General features: G+C 34.1%; 2 protein-coding genes across 3 annotated transcripts in view; one reads left to right on the top strand and one right to left on the bottom strand.

The window, feature by feature from the left end:
* LOC112518116 (mitochondrial import receptor subunit TOM40-1-like) overlaps positions 1-3963 on the bottom strand; it is a 6706-nt gene extending 2743 nt beyond the window's left edge. Inside the window, exons 1-9 of the mRNA XM_025125693.1 lie at positions 3611-3963; positions 2825-2906; positions 2637-2736; positions 2457-2552; positions 2288-2338; positions 2001-2066; positions 1194-1295; positions 557-625; positions 385-468 (exon numbers count right to left, since the gene is read on the bottom strand). Coding sequence (XP_024981461.1) covers positions 385-468; positions 557-625; positions 1194-1295; positions 2001-2066; positions 2288-2338; positions 2457-2552; positions 2637-2736; positions 2825-2906; positions 3611-3743 — 783 coding nt within the window. The 5' untranslated portion in view covers positions 3744-3963. The remainder of the gene's footprint in view (positions 1-384; positions 469-556; positions 626-1193; positions 1296-2000; positions 2067-2287; positions 2339-2456; positions 2553-2636; positions 2737-2824; positions 2907-3610) is intronic.
* A 2725-nt stretch (positions 3964-6688) lies between these two features.
* LOC112518024 (oligoribonuclease-like) lies at positions 6689-17133 on the top strand. Of its 2 annotated transcripts, none has more exons than XM_025125534.1 (9): positions 6689-6773; positions 9993-10134; positions 11530-11628; positions 12001-12077; positions 12762-12843; positions 13603-13658; positions 14110-14196; positions 15351-15441; positions 16715-17133. In XM_025125534.1, exons 2-9 carry the CDS (start codon positions 10035-10037, stop codon positions 16828-16830), a joined length of 708 nt encoding a protein of 235 aa, XP_024981302.1. In that variant the 5' UTR covers positions 6689-6773; positions 9993-10034; the 3' UTR covers positions 16831-17133. The 2 variants fall into 2 exon arrangements, with proteins under 2 accessions (XP_024981302.1, XP_024981301.1); XM_025125533.1 differs by having other exon boundaries at positions 13576-13658.
* Positions 17134-17772: the final 639 nt, after the last annotated feature.

The following is a 17772-nucleotide window of genomic DNA, read 5'->3' as shown; positions in this document are numbered from 1 at the left end:
CATCCCTATCGGTACTATAAAAACCATAGTTTTTGTAATTATTTTTAGATGTATATTATACTATATTAATTATATGGTGCCACCGTTTGAAAAAAATTCTGGGTCCGTCCCTGTCCACATACACACAACTTTATCCATATAGGACTTAATGAAAAACCAATCAAACAACCCCTAAAACCCATTATACCTAGTCTCTCAACCCGAGAAAAAACAAATAAAAACCCTGCACCACGCCAGCTTGTATATGTTGCTAGAGCATGCATTACCAAACATAACGTATATGGAGACATGTATAAACTACAGAAGTGTTGCACAAAGCTCCTTGAACTCAAATTTTGTGGTTTAAGATTAAATATCAAAAAAATGAAGGATTTATCGAATTACCTGGCGGAGTATATAATCATATCCAAAGCTAGCAGTGACATCTCTTGACATGTAATTGTACATAAGATCCGATGCCAGAGAAACCTATGCCAAAAGACAGAACAATGATACAATAAGCTGGTGTCTCCAATGAACCAGAGCTGATAGTAATCAAGAAGTTTGAGTTGCTTACTTTTTCGGACACTTTCTGAACATAGCTAAGAGCCACCATTCCAGTGTTAGCAATTTGTCCCGAAGCAACCTACAAGACAGATGATTTAATTTAATTTAACCTACAAGGTATGAGAAAAATGAGTCATGGTTCCCGGTTTTAGCCTTGGCTAAGTGAAGAAACCAGAACACAGACAAGATCTCTTGTTCCCACCATAGGCATGATGGAAGAAACAGAAATAAAAATATAAACAAATAAAACAGCGATGGGGGTAACACCAAAATCTTGAGGAACCAAAGTAGCTTCACATTCTGAACGTATGGGCCATATTACAACAATCAAAATCTCTCAATAGTGTCTCAAGAAAAAAAAATGAAAAATAGGCATGAAAAGCTAGAGAAGTCTGGAGCGATTTCATATTCACATATTGTTGCATTGATCACCAAAAAATATATATTTTCTGGCAAATAAAAGCTCAAGAAAGAAGGGGAAAATATTAACCAAGGAAACTTGGACACCCACTCAATCTATCTCCAAACCAAAAAGATATCTTACACACATGATTGGGAAAAATAATATACAGCATATGTAAATTAAAAGATAATGACATTATCATACAAGTTGAACGTCCAAAACATGCAAGTGATAGGCAGATTACCATTTTATCTGTGTTGTATCGTGCAGCATAGCCAATACCAGACTTCCGATGCTGACCAGTCCAGAATACTTCCCCACCCAAAGAGAGGTGAGGTGTTACACTCTGCAAGCAGAATATTTAGCCATTAAAAAAATGATGATACTAAAAGAATGCTTAAGGATTAAGATGGCATAAACATGTCACAAAAAAACACAAACAAGGATCATATTGGTAATTTGTACATCAACCCTTTTCTCCCAAAGTACTTGGGTTGGCCAGCTAGTTATTTATAGTAGGATTTAGTTGTGAAGTATACTACAACTGATCGAGATTGGGTGGCAATGTAACAATCAACTAATATCTGCAAGACTGTAGGGTTTATTTCAGGGTACCAAAAAAACCATTCTTAATATTACACAAGATGAAGAAAAGTGGTATAGCCATATCGGAACTAACGGCTACACAGACTCACCAACAAAGATCCCACCTTTTAGTACAAGTACATGAGGCACTAGCTGCTTTAATGAACAGAGAGTCTCTCCATGTACGCACCTAAACTTTACTTTTTATGTACTCAAGATTGAACACAGCAACCCTTTGGGGAAACTGATAAGGCCCTCGGGTTTGCTCCCAAAGGTCACAGGTTCAAATACCCTCAAGACCATGAATAGTCAAGGTGCACACAAGCTGACCCGGACACCCACAGCTGTTAGAGAAAGACTAAACAGAGTGCAGTTTCAGATGTAAAAGAAGAAAGGGCAGAGTTTGCACCTCGACTTATTGCTAATTATATGTCTGCACAATATACAAGAGATGGCAGATCTTTACCTGGATATAACTAGCTCCAAGCAGGTTACCATTTCCTAGTTGGAACTGGGTCCTATAATCCGTACCCTGCATCAAGAAAAACGGTTGACCATAAGAAAATCAATAGTTGCACCAAAATAATCTGAAGGACACTAGGATTTCACCCGTATCAATTAGCATATTGCAACCTAAAGTGTGTTTGAAGGTGCAAAAATCTTCTAATTCAAAGAATAAATGCCATGAACTACATAAATACAACATTTCTGAACATCTCGTCAATAGAGATCCAAACAAGATGAATAAGTTACCTTATAGTCAAAGTTGAACATTCCATGAGACATGTGAGGCTCGTTTGTAAGCTGATGACAAATACCAAACGGGATTAATGAAATGTTTTTGATAAAAATCTAACAATCAGCACAACAGATGCTGCTTAGTGGGTATGCATATCAACAATAACATCATTCATTCTTCTACCTGAGCATTGGCCTTCATAATAAGATTCTCAGACAAGTCGCACTTCACTCGAGCACTTAGCCGCCCATCAGTATAGACCCTTCCAAAAAGCATCAACTTTCGGACACCAAACACCATTATCAAAGTGAGACTGATGGTTATAAACAAAAAAATTGATTACAAGAGCAGTAAATTACCTACCTTTGGGTCTATAAAGTTCGCACCAAACTCATAGTTTGCAGTAGGAATTTTAATCGTTTCAGCAGATTGAGAAGGAACTTCCATAGGTCCCATAACAATACTGGTAAGTTGAAACCACATAGTTATCAAACCAACAAGGTATATAAATTCATACTCACTAAAAACAAGTCCAATGTGTAGCTGGTTACCTGTGACTTAGTGAAAACTTCTGATTAAGACCCTTGGTAAAATCAACACGCATACCCTCAAAATGATCAGGCTTCAAGGACACTGCAGAAGAGTAGGTGTGTTCAATATAAGCGATTATTAACATATAAGTTCAAACTTGAATTATGCTTTTATACTGCCAATGAAATTGATAAAGAAACAAATGTACCGCTCTTTGTGCCAACACGATACAGGAAACAACGCAATTAGGGGACAAAACATCAAAAAAGTTGACCAACCACATATGACATAACACAGGAATTGGTCATTTTGTTATCTTCAACCCTTATTAAAGGTATTCTTAACTTCATCTACTTCTATGCAAATTTTTATTCTTAATCAAACCTCATCTTCAATTAATATGCATCAATAACTTTGATTATAATAACCAAACTTTTCAAAGGCTGTATGATTTACATTTTATGCGACTTCTGAATCTGTTAACATTTCCTCTTGAAAATGCAAATTAACTAGTTAGCATTTATACTAAACCGGTAGATCACAGCATATAAGTCCCAAAATCATGACTACATCAACCATAAAGCATGTTTGTTTGGCAAATTAACTGTTTCCATTTAATAAAGTAGGATTTGATCTGGCTAGGGTTTAGAATTAGGGTTTAACAATATTCTGAGATTTCACAGATACCCAGCAATTCCACGCCGTCAAGAGATACAGTTAACTACCAGCACCATTTAGGCATTTACAATCAATTATAAACAAAAACAAATATAATGAATGAGGTTGAAGATCAATGAGATGCTAACTCATAGCCTCGCGGTGGATTTCTTCGTAAGGAATAGGGCATGGTAAGTCCATGTAATCAACTTTCTCTGGCTTGACAGCTTCCGCCGCCGGCGCCGGTGGAGGAGTTGTAGGTGGAGGAACGAGAGTTGCCATTGTTATCAAGGTAGCTTTTGGATGGATTTCAGTTGGATTGGAGTACTACTATACTAGTGAGCAGATGCTTTGTAAAACAAACTTCTTCTTCTTTATTTGGTGATTGCGGCCATTGATGTTTTAAGAAGAAGGTATTTGTATGAAGTAAATGGAAGGAGTACGATTGTGAGCAGCGCCCCCCTTCAACAACTTTACAAAACCCTTGGTACTGCTTCGTTATAAAAAGTCGGCTTCCTACAACCCATAAGGGTGTCTGAGATTGCAACAAAAAAAAAAAAAAAAACTACAAAATATTTATTACCAATATGCCAGAATAAGTCTTTTTATAAGCAATCCTAAACACCTCCTAAACCCCATAATATAAAATAATAATAATAAAATTAAAGGGTGTTTGATAGACTGCTAAGTTAAAATAAAATAGACTGTTTAGTTTTATATTATATTATATTATAAAAATATTTGATAAAAACTCTTAAAAACTTTCTATATAGATAAATATATGAAATATTGTTTATCGATACATATTACTTAAAATTCAATATTATAAGTAAATTGTATGTAAGTACAACTTATTAAAACTTTAAGTTCGAATTTGTGTAACTAACTGTAAATAAACATAATTATATACAAGATAAACATCTAATCTTAAAGATAAAAAAATTCAAAATATAATAAGTATAATTATTGAGTTTTTTACATGATACTTTATTATTATATTTATAAAAAATTATATTATTAAACTAAAAATAAATTATTATTATTAATCCTAAATTAAATTATAATAAAATATTGAATTAAATAAATTGTACAAAAGAACGATAACTTTTAAATAGTTAATTTGATAATAACTTCAATATATATTTTTTCAAATTTTTATGATATTTTAAATTTTATATTTTCTATTTAAAAAGAAAAATATTATTGTTTTTTCAAAGCCACATAAAACTGTATTATAACATCGACGAAGACAAATAATAAAATAAAACATCAAAATCAAAATGTATCTCGTCGTATTGTGCAATTTCAGGGATAAATGTGTATCTATGCAATACAATCTAGGGTTGGGTTTTGTTGAGAAACGTAACAAGGGATCTTCACACTTGGATGCATATTATGATGAAATGCACCAATATGAAATGAATTGAGATGCACCTAATCAATTTTCATATCAAGCGCGATCCATGGGTGAATTTGAGATCAAAGATGATCAATGGTTCATATCATTTCTTACGTTTTTCATCTTAACTATTTCTCACATACGATAATCATTGTACAATGTAATATATATGGAGAGATAGAGATAGAGGGGGAGTCATTTGAGAGGTGATAAGTATTTGAGAAGAAATTTTTTTTTATCTTAGCCCCTTCATACTGTCAAGATTGGTCAAGAATTATGACTTTGACTGGTCAAACAAAAAACAGAGGGGTAGTTTTGTTACTTTATAAATAGGCGGCAAATAAATGCATATGTAAACCATAGGTCATATGTGAATAAGCTAAATTGCTCATATATTAAATAGTTAAATAGTTCATATGTGAATTACATGAGTTCACATATGCACTTTTTTTCCGCCTAATTGTAAAAGTTACGAACCATCCCTCTATATTTCGCATACCATGCGATAGATTATACGGTGTTTTCACATTCAAAGCTGTAAATCTTGACCATATGAACGACCGGGATCACTTCTCTACTTTTTAAATACTTACACCTTATCTGTCTTCTTTTATCTATTCCAACATAACTTTTGGAGATGCTTTAAAGGTTTTTTTTTTTTACTGATAACTTTAAACGCTTAAAAGCATATTCAACAAATTTTCTAAATTAAAGAAAACAAGGTTTTTGTTATATGTGTTGTTTTAACCGATTTTCTATATTGTTCTCTAAAACTGCATTTGGTACATGAAACATGACATGACGGTACGAGACAAAATTCACTGTCTCATGTTTGGCACAGTATGGGACGAACACAATAACTCATTGTCCCACGTTTAATGTGACATGGGACACAGATAAAAACTAGAACAAGATAAGACAACACGAGACAAGAGAGAGAAACATATGGAGAACACCAAATATATGAAATTATTTTAAAACTCCTTAACCATGGAAGAAAAATGTAATTTTTAATATTTCATATAAATGAGATTTAGTTATTATTTTATTTTTTCTAGAATGTATTGGATATGATAAAATTTAACTTTACAATTATATAACAAATAAATTTTAAACTTATTGAAATGAAAAAAACCAATGAATTTTCATATTTTAAGTTATTAAATTTATTGACACTTTTTTAAATGATAAAAAGATATTTCCTTAATAAAATCAGATTTATATTTATTTAAACTAGAAAGGTACTCTCGCAATACAGCGAGATATACCTCGATTTTGATGGTTCGTTTTATTCCGTCATAATAAATGTTTTAATATGGTTTTTGTGGTTTTGAGATATGAATAATGTTTTTTTTTTTGAATAAAATATAAATTTGAAGATATCATAAAATTTCGAAAATAAATATAAATCAATATTAGTATCAAATTAAGTATTTAAAAATTCTTGTTTTTTGTGTAATTTATTTAATACAAATTTTTATTATAATTGAATTTAAATTTAATAACGAAATAGTTTATTTTTATTAATAATATAATTTTTATAAAAATAATAATTAAGTATTATGTTAGAACTCAATAATTATTTTAATTATATTTTAGATTTGTTAAATCTAAAATGAAATGTCTATTTTGCATTTGACTACGTTTATTTATAATTAGTTACACTAATTCAAATATAAAGCTTTAATAAATTTTACTTATACATAATTTATTTACAATTTTAAATTTTAAATAATATCAGTCAATTAAGAGCACTTGATGCATGATTTTTTTTTAAATTTTTGTCAAAATATAAATATAAAATCCAAAATTAGTATTTAGTACTACTCCACTTGAAAGTTTGATGACTATTTGCAAACTGTGAAACAACGATCATCTTCTTCCCTAATTTCCCTCCCAATTCCTTTCTGAAGGTACATCTCTCTCTCTCTCTCTCTCTATATATATATATATATATGTTTATATTTGCATATATAATGATAAAGAATTCAGTAAAACTGCTTGCGGTTTGGGGTTTTTGTTTCGAAATGATAAACTAAACCCTAGGAATAATTGTAGACGATGATCAGTACTTAAATTTGAATGATTGCTAGTTACAATATTCGCTGTTTTCAGTATTATTTCCATTTGCTTTTGATGAGAACTACAGGGTAAAGTCTTGATAGGGGTTAAAACGTGAAGAATATCCATTGGTCCGAAAATTTGAGTTCAATTGTGCCATCTGATTGCTGAATGGATTACCTTTTAACTTCGAACAACAAGGAGTATTTTGGAGATACTTAGGTATATAACCTTAAATGAGATTTCAATTAAATTCATGACTATAAAGCCATTTTTTATTTTAATAGGTCAGGATTAACAAAATCTCATTTAAATTATATATCTAAATGACTCGGTATTTTATCCACAAAGTTTTATGGGATCCGGTGCATTAGTGCTGATATGATCACACCCAAATGACTTGGTATTTTGATAGCCATGAAAAGAAAACTAGCTGGTGTTGCCATACAACCCCCTCAAGAACAAATCAATACCTTGCAAATGGATAAAGGGGTTTGATCTAAACATGTGTTAAAAGTGGAATTCATGGAGATGTTTATTTAGCAACTAGGGGGTTCCTTTAGCCTACCCTTTATAATTTCAGGAATAATCACAAAAATAACCAAAACGAAGTTTATCCATCATAAATGAGCAAATAATAAGTTCTTTTTTTTTCCAAATTAATACAAAATGACCATCTATTTACAAAAACATGAACAAGAAACCCACTTCTTTGTGTCCTCGGACGTGCAACTCAACTGTCAAAGGGGCGGAGCGACTTTGCTCAAATACACAACAACTTCAAGTTTGAATCCTGCGGGAGACGGGCCTGAACCCCTCCGCTAGCCTCACCCGTTGAGTAAGCTGTGAAATGCCTTCTCACATGTGGTTCCTAGGGGACAGGTTCCATGTGGGGACTGGGGATGGTCGGGGTTGCCGGTAATCAACCATTCGCTCAGAACCCTACCTTTTTTTTTTTTTTTGCAAAATGTTACTATTTGACATATTTTATTCAGTTTGTGAGCCCGCTTCACAAAACCTATAATTTCGCATAAAAGACTGCTCATCTTTTTTGCGCACTGGGTTCACGAACATCGAAAAACATTTGAAAAAGGTGTTCGTAATTGTTTTTACGAAATAGGTGGTTATTTTGTGCTAATTTGGAAAAAAAGATTGGTCATTTTGTGACGGGTACTTTTGTGATTTTCCCTTTATTAGTCACAAAACTACAAGAGTCTGTATAAAACAATCTAATTTTAAAATTTGCATTGGAATTTCTAAATTTTTTTTAATGTATTTTGGTAATACGATAGTTGCATACTTGCATTAGTCTACAAAAGGGTACCACTATAGATCATATTTTTAGCTAAACTAAAACTATCAATATAAGAAAAAGATTAGACTCACATTTGCAATGTTAAAGTTCGACTCAAATTATGGGCTGGTGGGAATATGAGTTGTGATGGTAACTATTTTAGATTATTGAGACCATATTTACATTTATCTAATTCTACTTGAAGCATAGATAAAGATATGATTATAGTGATGCTTGATAGTTTTACGGTTTCCAAAGAGGTTAGTGAAGAGTTGAGAATATACGTAAAAATATGATTTTGGGTCTTATTTGGCTCATTATGTTGTCAGCATGTGTGTGTGTGTGTGTGTATATATATATATATAGAGAGAGAGAGAGAGGGAGGTCCTGGGGAAAAGCCCAAAAAAATGAAAAACTGAGGAACGCCCTAGTAACCATTCATCTGAACGGTATGCACATGTGCATAAAAGTAATTGAGACTGTTTCTTGGTTTTTATGCACGTGTGCATAGTGGACAAGTTGCTCACAAATTACTTGTATGCACATGTGCACACTGTCCAGATGAACGGTTAACAAGGTGTTCTTCAATTTTTCATTTTTTTCACAGTTTTCCCCTGAGCCTGACCCTATATATAGGGTTGGGTTCGGGTGAGAATGGAAGTTACGGCTAGAAAGGTAAGAAGAGATCTCCACCTTTGGATCAATCCTAATTGAAGATCAACACTAATGCGTTGCAGCGAGATGCACCAGACCAATTCCTGTGATAAGCGCAATCCATGGGGTGGGGTGAGGTTAACATTGATCAAGGGTCCAAATCCCTTCTTACATTTCTTACCTTAACTCCTATTCTCACACGATCCTTCGTCTACATAAAAGGTTGGGTTCCCGTGAGTATGGAAGTTATGGTGAGAAAGGTAAGAAGAAATCTCTACCTTTGGATCAATCATAATTGAAGATCAACACTGAGGCGTTGCACCAAGATGCACCACATCAATTCCCATGATAAGCATAACTCATGGGGTGGGGGTGAGATTAAAAGTTATCAAGGGTCCAGATCTCTTCTTATGCTTCTCAAGTTAACTTTTATTCTCACATGACCTTTGTCTATATATGTATATAGGGTCAAGTTCAGGGAAAACCACAAAAAATGACAAACTGAGGCACACCCTGGTATTTGTCCAGTATGCACATGTGCATAACTGCACACGTTCATAGAAACCAAGAAACAACTTCAATTACTTGTATATACATGTGCATATTACATAGATGAACGGTTGGTGTTCCTCAATTTTTCATTTTTTGGGGTTTTCCCTGAACCTCCCCCCTCCCTCTATATATAGTTCCATATCATTTGCAAACCTCCGAGTCATACAAAACAAACAATTGAGATATATATGGAAAATGATGATGATTCATTTATTATGATCAAGATATTTATGGAACGATGATTGAAGTTCATTCATTATGATCAATACTTTGGATTAGGAAACAATTGAGATATTTATGGAAACAAATATTCATTAGCCTGGATGGACGGTTGAGATTGGTTTATATAAATTAGGAGGTTTGCAATTTGAAGTATATACTATTTATATACAGCAAAACTCACACACACCTCTCATCTTTGGTAAGGCTTGAACCCTTGACTTTAGGGAGGCTTGAATTGTTGACCTCAGGGAGGTTGAGATCTACCAGTAACCCGGGTGCCGCTAGACCAATTACCCTTTGGTTGTTGTCAATACATTCTGTAGGCAATTTACTCGGTTTTTTGTCACAGGATCTGAATGATTGACAAAGTGCAAAGACTTGTTAATCAGATATGAACGAGCTCCCAAATGCATTTTCTTTGCTGGAATTAGATGTCGAGGATGATAATCAGCAAGTGGCAAGTGCCGCTAATAGTACAGAGGAAACCAATGGTACATGTTTGAACCGTTAGCTGAAGATCTATGCTTGTTGTAAATCTTTTTCTTAAATCACATAAATTTTATTTATCCTTTTCTTATAAAATACTCCCTCCGTCCCAAAATAAGTGTCCACGTTTCTATTTTAGTTTGTCCCAACATAATTGTCCACTTTTTAAAGTAAATGTCTACTTCCCCATTCTACCCTTAATTATGCGATGGGGAAAAGTTTCTTTCTTTATTACTAGGAGTAAAATTTAGTTGATTAAAACATGTAATAATTATACATTCCTAAAATTGTGTGCATTTTTAATTGTTGACATCTTTTTTGGGACGCAATTTTATTTGTGGACATTTATTTTGGGACGGAGCGAGTAAATTACTAAAGTACTAATAACTAATAAGGGTGTGTTTTGGTATGCGGGACAGGACAAAATATAGAACAAGAACTTGTTCTCCAACGTTTGGTGTCGGTGATAGATCTAGGAATTTTGGCCATTAGGTCAGACTTTAATTAACATAATATAAAATATAATAGAAGTTAAATAAAAAAGTATAAAAGTGAGAAACAACTTGCTTTCTACAACTGTTCTGTACAATTTTTCTTTTGAAAACAATTTGTCACGTATTCGTTCGTAACACAAGTGGGGTAAAAGAAGTTAAAACTTAAAAAGGGTGTGGGGTAAATTTTTTTGAAAGGTAAATATTTTAAAAGGGTTGACCGGAGTCAGTTGACCCCACCCTTTACAAGGTGGATCCGCCCTGTTTGGCGTGGCATTTGTGATTTGACTGGGGCAGGACAAGATTGAATAGGACAAAAATGCATTCTTTTGTCGGACCAAAATAAGTGGAACAAAATCATGAAGACGGGACAAAATTGATAAATTACTTACCTACCTATGTCAAATTAAATTCCTAAAACCTTCCATGATTCTCTCACCCGCCTACCTCACTCTCACAAGTCCAGTCCTGTACGGTCCTATCGACGTACCTAAAGCACCTAACTGTCAAGACCAAGTACTACATGGTCCGGGTTCCATACTGTAATTGCTCTTCAAGAATCTAATTTTTCATTTGCATATCTCCGAGAACACCCCTAACATTGTACCTTTTCATTGCCTGGACCTTTTGTTGGAAAGCAAGGTGGTACGGTACTTAGAGGCTGTTTGGTAGATACAAAATGATTTGGTGCAGAAATTAAGAGGATGTGTATAATTTAGTGGAGAATGGTTACTGACGGGTTTGGTAAGGGTTTTGAATAAACAGTCTGAATGACAGAACATTACCATTTTAACCCCCTATATAATTTAGTCCTAAATGAAATATGACCTGTTTGACAAGTGTTCTGAAAAATAATTTGGAAAGAAAATTACCATTTTAATCCCCCTTTTCATTCATTTGGTGATACAGGGAAAGCCAAAGAAGAAAATGACAGTCTTGATTACATGAAATGGAATGAAAGCGACAATTACAGGTTGCCCCTCGTGTGGATTGACTTAAAAATGACCGGTGGGTATTCAATTACGATTTAGGCTTTTTATCGTAGATATGGAGGCATGAAATGTGTTTTTGGAGTATTTATATAAATCTTGTGTGTCAGTTTAAAAGAAAGACTGATATATGTTCTTCGGTGGTATCACACATCCTGTATCTGTTCTACTGTTTCAGAAAATATGATTTTTAACTGTAACTTTTGGTTGACTCTGATGTTCACATACTGTATGAAGATTAGTTAGTTACATTATCCAATCTTGCTTGCTAGTAAATTTCTTTGCATGACTTCTACTTCAAGTATTTATCTGCATCGAATTGCTATTTGTAACATTGAGTGGTAGTTATGGCTTGTGCCCTGTGATAGCCAAGATCATTGCATATCTGCAGGCTTGAATGTTCAAGTAGATAGAATATTGGAGATTGCTTGCGTGATTACAGATGGGAAATTGAGGAAATCCGTAGAGGTACGTTGGTAGTTTGTCGCTTTCTTTTTGATAATCTAGCTTTGGTTGATAACTGTGGGTGTCCAGACCAACTTGTGTGCACCTCGACTAATCCTGTGGGCCCTAAGGACAACAATTAGGTCCCGTTTGGTTTGTAGGGTTAGATTGGATTTGGAGGGACATGGAATTGAATTCCATTCCAATTCCATGTTTGGATTGAAGGATTTTTTGGATTTGAAATCCCACAAACATAGGAGTTTGAAATCCCAGGGGTGGTTGGTATTTCACTGGATTTCGTAGGATTTGTATATAATACTGTTGTAAAATATGTTAAAAGTATTTGTTTTGGAAAAAATAATTAATTAAAAGGTAATTTAATTATTTTTATAATTATTTATAATTTGTTTTATAAATTATTTATAAAGAATGAATTCAGTTCCATTCCAAATTCTACAAACCAAACACACCAAAGATTCCAAATCCTTCCAATTCCAAATCCCTCAAAACCATTCTATCAAACCAAACACCCCCTTAGGATAATCTCCGGTGGCCCTAAGGAGTAAGGAGACTCAACCAAGCGACCTATGGGGAGGAGCCCCAATGCCTAACCTTTATTTGCCAGTTGAGCTGGGCATTAAGGTTTCATTTTTGATAATTGCGATTACTCTTTAGTGTTAAAGGAACTAAAACTACCTTTTTCTGTAGGGTCCTGATTTAGTCATTCATCAACCAAAAGATTGTCTGGATAAAATGGGAGAATGGTGCCAAGATCATCATGCCGCTAGTGGTAAGTAGCCTCTAACTCATGCATTGTATTTCGTTCAATTATCAACGTCGCTGTACTGGAAGACATATAGGGTGCATTTGGTACACTGAACAAGACATAATAGAATAGGGATCATTGTTCCACGTTTGGCATGACTTTTATGGGGGACAGACGTGAACACGTGTGTTCCACCCCCACCCGTTGGAACAAGGTGGTACAAGCCTATATTTTACCAATATACCTTATCATAAAACCTAATTCTTTTCTAAAACATCAAATACGCCTCCCTCCTGGCAATTTATCCATTCTTTAAGTTTTATATATTGTATATCCTCTTTAAACTTTCACTTTGTTGTTCTCAAAATGTTACTTTATACGTTTCCTATATTTTGGTTGATTATGTAATTTATTAAATATTAATAATAATAAAATAATATAGAAATGGTATAAAATAAAATTTGGAAATTATATAAACTTCATATTTTGGTGTCATTTTAATTGTCTTGACGAAAACTTTCTAATGATATATTTCGTTATAAAAAATATTTATTTTTATTATAATTTAATAAATTAATCAAAATATAGAAAAAATATAAACAACTCATTAGGGGTAAATTGGTCATTTTACTGGTCTTGTTCAGTCCCGTCTTACCAAACATTGAACAGTTGTGGTACCAAACTCACCCATAGAGAATTGTCTCTATAGCCTTTCCGTTAATTTGTTATAGTTCAAGAAACCAAAAAACAATTCAGGCCCAATATGTCAACAATTTATAATAGGGTTGACTGAGAAGGTGATACAAAGCACCGTCAGCGAAAAAGAAGCTGAAGAGCAGGTAATCTAAAGCTTGTTCATGGTTTTTTTCATCCTCTTAACACATTTCAAGCATACCAAGCATATTCTTTGAACATTACAAATCCTTACCTTTAACAATGGTACATAAGTTCGGGCCCGAACCTGACATTTTGTAGGTCCGGGCCGTGCATGTTAAAAAGGGTCCTCGATAAATATGGAAAAGGGCTTCAATAAATACTTTTTATTATTAAAAATAAATCTGAATACAAGAAATCATATTCATGATGATATTCATGTATATTTATGTACATCCTTTCTGCAAGTAGAGGTAAGGTTTCCGTACATCGTATCCTCCCCAGACCTCTACATCTATATCTGGTTGAGATTTACTGGGTTTGTTTGCTTTGGTTTGTTTTTTTTTCTTTTTCTTTTTGGCTTTGTGGTTCATATATTAATCAACAATTCAACATAAGATGATTGTGTTTATGTAGGTGATAGATTTTGTGAAGAGGCATGTTAGTGCATATACTCCGTTGCTTGCGGGAAATTCGATCTACATCGATTTTATGTTCTTGAAGGTAACGAAAAGTTGGTCCCCGTCAAGTGTATGCATTGTACTCTCTACTCCCCAAGTTAAGTGTCCAGATTTTTAGTTTTAGTCTGTTCCAAATAAGTCTCCACATTTCTATTTTAGCTTATCACGAAGTAAGTGTTTACTTTCCAATTCTACCCTTAATTATGAGATGGAGAAATTGATTACTCCATTTATTATTGTTAGCATCCCATAGATGCTAGACTTGGACCAAATCTTCTCTGTATACGTTGGAACCTTCTCACCTTGAGGAATCTTTTGGAGAGTAAATATGGGGTTCTACATATTCTCACATGGTATCAAAGCCAAGGTCTACCAATCTAGTGATTCGACACTCTAGGGCAATCTGTACTTGTCTAGCCCCCTCTCAACACTTTGGGATAATTTGTACCGTTCTAGCCTTCGTTTGAGGGGGCGAGTTAGAGTCCCACATCGGCTAGACTCTTGGGAGGTCGACACCTCAGCTGCAAACTTATCAGAGATGAACATATGGCAAGTTCGAGAAACCTTTGTAATGGAGGGAGTTGATGCCAGAATTTAGGAGTTGTTATTGCATTTTCAGCATTATTGCTTTTTAGCATGTACTTAAATCTTACGCATCAAGGTAAATTGTAGTGTTGACTCCTATTCCTATAGGTAAGCACTTACCGGATAAGCATTTGGGTAAACAGCCCCTAAGTCCACGTTTATAATTCCTAGTATTTCTCTTTGCATCCTTGTATTTGTATTTATAGTCTAGTTGTTGAATGAAAAGGGAGAAGAATATTTTCACTCAGAAACTTGTTACTGAGATTAGGGAGTTCTCTCATCAATCGAGCTCTCAACCGTTACACATTCATAATAGGTGGAAAGAAGGGGAAATTGCAGCAGTCACCCAGTAGGGTTGATCAAGATTTCACGTTACGACGACCCATTACTCGACCCCAAGTACGGGGGCATAACATTGACTTGGACCATTTCTCTTCTATATCTGTTCAACACCACCTTCTTATTAGCCAGATCGCATATAGAACGAAAAAAGTTAAAGACATCAATAATTTTGTTTACTCTTGCTTATTATGTTAAAACACAATATAAAATCCATTGTTCAGATTGTTTTCTTGCAATTATCATAATCTGCTATGGTTTTTGTTATTGCAGAAGTACATGCCGGATTTGGCGAGTCTTTTCTCGCATGTTGTGGTTGATGTCAGCAGTGTCAAGGCTTTATGTCGGCTCTGGTTCCCGAAAGGTAATATCAAAGCTTTCTTTGTGTGAACGTTTCACCATAGCTTGTTATTGCCTCCGCACCAAAATCAGTATCCACATTTCTATTTTAGTTTGTCCCAAAAGAAGTGTCCACTTTCCAATTCTATCCTTAATTATGAGATGGAGAAATTAATTACTCCCGCTAGCATTAAGGGTAAAATTTTCATTTAGTCGATTCAAAAGTGTAATAGTTACACATTTATAAAACCGTGTGCATTTGTCATTGTGGACATTTATTTTGGAATGGAAGAGTTAAATGTAATCCATTTCATTTTGGGTTCGAATGAATGGAGTTGGAGGGACGGGTTCAAACGAGAACTGTAACCAAATACGAAAACATGTGAACGGCCAAATCTCATGTGATTTTACACTAAAATCACGTGTAAAATCACATGTGATTCGCTCTACCTCTAGGTCGTGGGCCAAGTTGCGCACACAACCCTTGTGAGCAACCATGTTCCTTAATTGAATGTGATTTCAGTGTAAAATCACATGTGATTTACCCGTTTTCGCGTTTTCTTATTTGAATTTTGTTCTTGTTTGAACCTCCCTCTGGAGTTGGAACGCACAAAAGATAGATAAGATTAGGAATGCGAAGAAAATCATCCGATCCAAATATGATCAACTGATAAAAATCAAAATCGGGCATCCAATTGTAGCGGATATCCAAAATTTCGATCTTCAAATCAGATCAATCGGTTGTTGGATGATAGTTCAAAATCCAATAAAACCGAACCGGTTAAATCAAATTACCATCCAAGTATCAAGGATGAAGGATTTGATTTATGTGATATTTGTATTTGGTATTTTGGTGTATGAGACTTGTTTTTTTTTCTTCATACAATCTTGTGCTTATGAATTATGTTGTTCTTTCAATTTGTATGAATATTTATTTATCAGTGGTGTTTTTAAGTAAAATGTATGGATAATTGGTCAAAATATTGGACGGATCCAATCTGCGAGTAAGTTCCAATAAACAGAACCAACCCAATCCAATTATCTTTGGACAATTAATCAATTGTCCAAAGTTAATTGGATTGAATAGACTGTCAAAATTCAAGATCCAATAAATGATTGGATTCGACCTGCTTCTCTGATCCGTTGGATGTGAACGATGAACATTCCTAGACGAGATAATGAAGAAATTTTCTAAATGAATGCACTAAAGGGTGAAATATCAGCATTTTGCTTCGTCTTTTTTGTTATTCAGACCGTTTAATTTACTGAATTTTGATCTGATTACTTTTCACTTGTAGATAAGAAGAATGCTCCTAAAAAGGAGAAGAAGCATAGGGCCATGGATGATATCAGAGAAAGCATAGCAGAGCTCAAATACTACAAAGAACATGTGTTCAAATCGCCAGAGTCTTAAGAGATAACGTCGTTTATGAAGATCAATCGTGTTTCTATGATCGATTGTTGCTCGCGGTGCTTGTTTGATGGCTCACGTGATCTTCTATGAACTCGGATGTCCAATGAGCGGTCACACAATCGAAAAACTTGTTTAAAACTAGTTTCTTCGATATATAGATCATTAGGAGTTCCTTGTAAAAATCATTTATCCTGTTAAAGAGCAATTGTTGTTTGTTTTATATGTTGAATGAACAGTTTGAATGATGTAAATTACCATTTTACCCTTCTAACCCTTTCTACTATTATCAAATTTGAAGTTCAATGCAATTATTATGGATTTGGTCTCTTATGATCTTCGAGGATTGATAGAACGAGCCCTGCGCCTAAGTATTCGTCCAGTTGCTTCTAATCTGGTATCAGTGAAGATTGTTTCGAAATGCTTCTGAAATTTGGGCTTGTCGATTTTTGATTTGGGAAGAAGGGAAGAAATGGTTCACGAATAGAGATGGAGAACGTGAAGAGAACATAGATTGACGATGGAGATGGAGATGGAGGTGGAGACCGAATATGACGAGAATTGTGGTAACGAGAACAGTGTTTTGTGTATATATAGTATAAATATAAAAAAAATTATTTTCTTTTAACAAAAAGTGAAAAAATATAAAATGACCAAAATATCCCTACTCAACAGAATTTTTATAACGGAGTTAAGGTTAGGGACCAACTAACCTAATTCCATAACAAAATGCAAACCACAGTGATGTTTCCTATAACAATTTCAGTTTAGGGACCAAAACTTTGAAAACTATAAAGTAAAGGGACCAAACATATAATTTACCCATAAACAAATAAAAGAAGTTGAAACAGAGTATGGTGGTTAAGAAAAGACAAAAACGGAACGAGATTTTCCCCACCGTCGGACGGCAACGTTTCGCCGGAGTATCTAGCCATTTACCTACCT

The sequence above is a fragment of the Cynara cardunculus genome (assembly GCF_001531365.2).
Source record: "Cynara cardunculus var. scolymus isolate 2C chromosome LG 9, CcrdV1, whole genome shotgun sequence".
NCBI lineage: Eukaryota > Viridiplantae > Streptophyta > Magnoliopsida > Asterales > Asteraceae > Cynara > Cynara cardunculus.
Note: the sequence above shows the minus strand (reverse complement) of the source record. Positions and strands in the feature narration are given on the sequence as shown.